At 37.8% G+C, this 6,368-nt stretch overlaps 1 protein-coding gene across 1 annotated transcript in view; it reads left to right on the top strand.

Moving 5' to 3' along the window:
* The window catches only part of LIN54 (lin-54 DREAM MuvB core complex component), an 88,801-nt gene that overhangs the window by 63,349 nt on the left and 19,084 nt on the right, over positions 1-6,368 (top strand). The window contains exon 5 of the mRNA XM_019652200.1: positions 881-1,097. Within this exon, the coding sequence (XP_019507745.1) occupies positions 881-1,097 (217 nt within the window). The remainder of the gene's footprint in view (positions 1-880; positions 1,098-6,368) is intronic.

Here is a 6,368-nt window from a genome sequence, read left to right as displayed (position 1 = left end):
GCTCTTAACCAATGTGCCACTTGGCCGGCCTGGGGATATAATTCTTTATAAAATAATACTACAGAACTAGTTAGAGAATCTTGTCTGAACCTTTGCTTTGTATGACAGTCTGTTGTACATTGATTAAACATCGATTGGAGAAACTTAAAAGAGTTTTGTTCTGATCTGCCTCTGATGTTTCACTTAACTTTTTAGGAAGGCACTGCTTTTTGTCAGACTGAAGGAGAAGATTAAAAATGATTTTATTGACTCAGATCTGAATTGCCCAAAATTAGTTAGTTTCCCTAGACAACCAAAATTGATGTAATTCTGGACTGAATTTGGTCTCCTACCCATATGTTAGTGGGCACATTTGTATCTGTGGAGTATTCTAAGCCTTTCAGAATTGACTAGACTTATGAGGATATAATATGGGCTTTTCTTTTGGGTTTGTTCATCCTTTTGAACTTGGGAAAATGAAATTAGTCATAGTTAATTTGGTGGGTAGTAATAAAGTCAAATATCTGTAATTTTTTTTTTCTATGTTGAATATGAGGCTTAATTCTGGGAGTTTAAAAATAATCATCTTATAAATTTTACCTAATGTTAATAAAAGTGTACAAGTCTTGTAATTTAAATAATAATTTCTTCATAGCAAGTCATCTGATCTGGACTAACAAGGAAGTTAAGTACTAGAGATGGAAGATAGAACTCACTAATTGTGGTTTCAATGCTGTATTCGTTACTATTATTTTCATTTCTCTTTGAACAGGTTGTTCCTTTCAACAGCTTTTGATGAAATACAGGAACAGACATTTTTACTTGAGTGATTGTCTCAAGTTAAAAGGTGTAGGAAAATTCAATACCAGATTAATGATAGCCATGTTGTATTGTTTAATAGGCAGTGAAATCAGCTGTGCAGACCATCACTGTTGGAGGCGTGAGCACATCACAATTTAAGACAATTATTCCTCTGGCAACTGCTCCCAATGTCCAGCAGATCCAAGTGCCTGGAAGCAAGTTTCATTATGTCCGACTTGTTACTGCCACAACAGCCAGTAGCTCAACCCAGCCAGTTAGTCAGACTCCCAGTACAAACACTCAGCCTCTTCAGCAAGGTTAGTAACCATTTTTTTAAAGTAGTAATTAATGTTTTGAACATTATTGAAGAACTTCTGTCCTTTTCTTGCTGAAATCCTGATTAAGTGTGCCATTTCGGCTGAGAGTTTGAAATAGCAGCTGTTATAGAAAGCAGGGACAAAATTGTAGTTGTATATAACTATAGTATTTCATTCTGTTAGAAGTTGGTACCCAGTGTGCTGTAGAGCCAGATAATCATAATTATTCATCAGTTGTGGGTAGCCATTTTTAAATTGCTGGTTTAAAACCTACCATTGATGCCAATGGGATAAATTTAGATGGAACCAAATTATTTATCTTATTTTCTAAACAGTGAAGATGCCTGATAGGGTTTGGGTCAGTTGAAATGACCAGTAGGCAAGGTGTAAATAAGTAACAATTGATATCACTTTCATTCTTTACCTATTTTGAATCTGTAATTTCTAATAAAAGCCATTGAAATGTTCTGTTGTTTCACTCAGTTGTATTTTTTTTCCTGGAAGATATTCCTTTTTATAGTCCTTCCATTTTCTGTTTGTGTTTAACCCTTCCTACCACCTGTACACATACACTGACTCACACATAATCTTTCTCCATATTTATCTACTTGTTAAAAAACTGAATGGCGTGAAAGGATCAGGACAGTTTATAGTTTAGGGCCTAGTTTTTTCCTTGGAAGACTGCCACATATTCCAATGATGTCAAAAAGCAGTTGATGATAAATGAATGATTTATTGTTTTGGGATGTAAATAGAAGAATTACAGACCACTTGTTTATTCTTTCCTTTTTTTTAAAGGATCAGAGGGTGGAGCCATCTATTATTGCTGATAGCTAGTTCACTTAAGGGAAACTAGAAGAAAAAAACTTTATTTTTTAAATTACTGGTGGGAGAAAATGGAGGACCCATGAGGAAAACAGTATTTTAGTGTGTATTCTATTAAAATCAGACATATCAAGTATAATAATTAGATTTTTAAACCCTCTTTAAACTGTGGAAGAAAATCTTTTATTACAGTGTTCTTAATGAGAGAAAAATGACTAGGGGAGTCAAGTTTTGTATTCTCTCAATACTAAAACTTAGCAGGGTACTAACAGAAGTGCTTACCGATATCATCATGATACAAAGCAGTCATTAGATACAGTTGGTGGTATTTTGTGTATGTGTTGTCTGTATGTATACAGTATGCTGAGTATTCTTTTCCAGTGTGATGTTAAGACGAATTTACTCGCTATCAAGAATAAGGCTTTGGTATAAGTAGAAATGGGAGTTAAAGATCCAGGAAGAGTGGAGGGATAGGGTGGACATTTTGTAATTCTAATGTGTTTACTGGTGGCTTCTTTTCCAACTTCGTGTCTATCTTTCTGCCTCTACCTCTCCATTCTCTTTGCCTCCTGAAAATCCTTCATCCCCACCCCACCCCACCCCACCCTTCCCTGCTTCTTCCTGTTTTGCTGTTCACTTGCAACTTTCCCTCTCTTCTCCCCTCTATCTCTCTGGCTCCTTCTCTATATATACCTTCTTCCCACCCACTCACAGACACTTACTACCCATGCCATTTCCCTTATATTCACTCATATTTTTCTCTTATTTGTCTTTCTCTCCTATCCCATAAAAGATCTGGGTATGTATAATATACTATATTATTTTTTGTGTGACTAACGAATTAACTTTACAGTTTTTATTAGATACACTAAATACGTGCTCTAGTTCATCAAATGTATTAATGTCTTTCTAAGGGCTTAATTTCCTATGAGCGATTTACATTTACTTATGCCAAAGAGAATTGGGCTCATCTTGTACATTTCCTCATGAAAGCCATACAAAAACCAGTGTTCAAAGGCTCCATTCTGTTAATTGCTGGCTGGATGGCAGGCAGCGCTGCAGAAAGACCCAGAAGAGTGCTTGGTTAACCTCTTTAGAATATATATAACTCCTGCCATCTTGGTGAGGGAGGAAATCAGTTTAAGAAATTAAAAAGTCTCAAAAACTTGCAGCAGTGGTTTCTGGAGTTTAGAAGGGGGCTGTTCTAAAATGATTGTTCAGAATTCCAGTTAAAGACTAAATAATGAAAGGTTATGCCAGCTTCTCTGAAAACCACAGTGATAGTAATTTTGGACTGCTCAAAAGTTAAGGAGGAGAAAAAGACTGTTGATTTATATAACATCCATATGACACCCCCCCCTTCCCTAGGCAATTTATAGTGTTCTTTTTTCTGACCATGTTTTCTGCATTCCCCAGGTTTCAGTAAAAACTCATCATGTAGATGCCAAGCTAATGTAAACCTGAGTTCCCAAATTTTCTAGCTCTGTGTGTGTATGCGTTGCCATACATACACGCGGTCCCTTTCTTTATTCTCCAAATAGGAATCATCAGAGTTTTAGGGCAGACCACGCACTCCTTCCCCATTATTTCACAGACTCCGAGGAAATTCTTACATTTCTCTAGTTGTCGCACTTGCTTCAGAATCGCTGCTCTATCTGCTCATGGAATGATGATCAGTATCTCCTCTCCAAGGAGCAAGTGGTGTAGGGAGTCTGCTCTTCTATGTCCCAAGCATGATTTCAGGCTTTTAATACCTTTCAGTTCGCTTTTCAGTGCCTTATAGTATTGCTGAGGCCAGCCTACAATGGTTATTATAACTTTACTAAAAAGTAACTGAGGAGACTCAAACAGAACAAGAAACAATTTCAAATCAGGTATTGGATGTCACCACTCCTATAATTCATGGTCATATACTCTTTCTATGTCACAACTTTATTGAGCTATAACTCACATTTACTGTAAAATTCACTGTTGTTGAGCATATTGTTTAGTGGTTTTTAGTATATTCAGAGATGTGCAATCCTCACAGCTAATCATACACTTTCTGGATGTCTCCTGCCTTCCCCCTTCTCCCTAGTTTGTCACCTTGATGCAGGGGCCTGCTCCCTTTTAGGTCAGCGTACTTGCCAATGCTCTTCTAGGACTTTCAGCTTTTGGTCTTCAGCCACCCACCTACCCAGCCTTTCCATCCAAGGATGTCAATTTTTTCTTTTATTATTCTGAGCAGTTTAGATCCCATTATCTCAACCTTTCTCTTTCAGACCAGGCCATAGATTATTTGCATATATAAGGGATGTCCTTTCTATCTTTCTAAATCCCTTTTTTAGACTGTGAAAGTGGCAGTAGGCAGTATTAAACATTGTATTTCTTTTGGTCTAAATATAATAGGTCTAGTGCCAATCTCCTGAATGTCATAGCATTTTTCTCTGTCACGTTTCATCTTCCCTTGAAATCAGCTCATCCTTGAATTTTTAGTTTTAATAGCTGTCATTTTCTCAGCCACTTGAAAGCTTCACAGTGACTTTTCTTCCCTTATATAATACCTACAATTTCTGCCATCCAAAAGGTTGATAGTTCATGTTCCTACCACCTCTACCATGTCTCTTGCAACCACTCCTTTCCATCCCTGTGCTGTCGCCCCAGATTAGACCCTCATTTTTTGCACTCTTGTAACTTGTTTCTTGCAACTTCATTCTGTCTTACACATAGCTGCCAAAGACAATTTCTTTTTGTGCTATTCCAATGATATTTCTGTACTTCACAATTCTCAGACACTTCTCGTTGCTTGCTGAATTAAAAACACAGATTTCTACCCCAACATTCGAGGTCTTCAGCAAAATGGCTGCAACCTGCCTTTTTACCTGAGCTTGCCTACTTTAACCCTAGTTCCAGCCAAACTGCTCTGGTCTCTAACATTCTGTGAAATATTTTGCCGCTTTCCAGCATTAAGCCTCCACTTCTCATGCTGCTGTCTCCTTGGAACGTTCTTCTCCAGACTGTGTGCCCTCCCTGTAACCTATCCACTGAGCAGGACCTATCTCAGATGCTGTGTCCTCAATGCATTCTTTCCACATCCCATCCTCTGCCAACCACATGTATGTTCTGTCACCTTTGAACTTCCACAGCATTTTCTCTTTTTTAACAGTATTGATTTTATTTGGGTACTTGTCTAATCAGCTCGACTTGAATATAATCTCTTTGAGCGGGTGTCTTGTACTTGAATTTCCCTGGAACACTGTCCACAATATCATTTATATAGTAGTAATGGTTGTAGTAATAACAACATCAATAACAATAATGGCAACTAACATTTATTGAGCACTTACTATTTGTTGGGCACTGTTCTAATAAATTTTTATGAATTAACATATTTAACCTTATACCCTTTAAGGGAGATACTATCCCCATATTGCAGATAAAGATAAAGGCAAAGAAAGTTTAAGTAGTTAGAAAGCAGCAGAATTGGGATTTGAACCCCCAGGGTCGGATGATTTAAGAGCCCATATTCTTTGTTTTTGTTGTTTTTTTTTTAACATTTTTTGGGGGAATTGGGGGAGGGAACAGTGTTGGGGAATCGGGGAAGGGGAACAGACAAGTTGCTGTCCTTTTGTTCTTTAGTCTAGTTGTGGAGGATGTCGCTTTACTGGCCCATGTTGGTATTATCATTGAGCTCTTCCCGGCTGAGGCAGATCAATCACTGATTGTTGGGCGGCCGCTCACGGCGGCCCATGGCAGCTCACACTGGCTGTCAGCCACTCATGGTAGCTCACGGCAGCCCACTGCAGCCCCACTGCAGCCTACGCTGTCGCCGGCGACTCACAGCAGCCCAGCTCCAGTTCGAGCTGTTGTTCACCATCTTAGCTGTAGAGGGCGCAGGTCACTGGCCCATGTGGGATCTGCACCTAGCTGGTGTCCCAAGCCAACTCTTAACCAACAAACCACTCAGCCAACCTCAAGAGAGCCCATATTCTTAACCATGCTATGCTGCATTTTAATAGATACTCTGTAAATAATGAATTACATAAGAATGATATTTATGTCTGGTATAAATACAAACACAGCAATTAGAAATAGTATAGAAGAGCCTTGTTACCCAGGCTCCTGAATGGCAATTTTTTTTTTTTTTTACTTGTGCAACGTTTTATCTGACTGCATTTAGTGATGATTATATAAATCATCCAAATACAGATTGAAGTATTTTCAGAATGTCTTAAATGACAAACGTCTGTCATAAAGTGGACAGACTATATAGCTTAGATGGGTTAAGCAATTTTGAAAGGTAGCTATTCTTATTAAACATTGCTCCAAATAGGAAACAAATGGAATTCTTTAAGCTCTTTCATAAGGATGAAAAACTAAGTATCTTAAATGTTTTAAAAATATTTCTAGATAGTTTGAGAAATATCTAAGTATCTTAAATGTTTTGAGAAAACTAAGTATCTTAAA

The sequence above is a fragment of the Hipposideros armiger genome, unplaced genomic scaffold (assembly GCF_001890085.2).
Source record: "Hipposideros armiger isolate ML-2016 unplaced genomic scaffold, ASM189008v1 scaffold_175, whole genome shotgun sequence".
In the NCBI taxonomy this organism is placed as follows: domain Eukaryota; kingdom Metazoa; phylum Chordata; class Mammalia; order Chiroptera; family Hipposideridae; genus Hipposideros; species Hipposideros armiger.
Note: the sequence above shows the minus strand (reverse complement) of the source record. Positions and strands in the feature narration are given on the sequence as shown.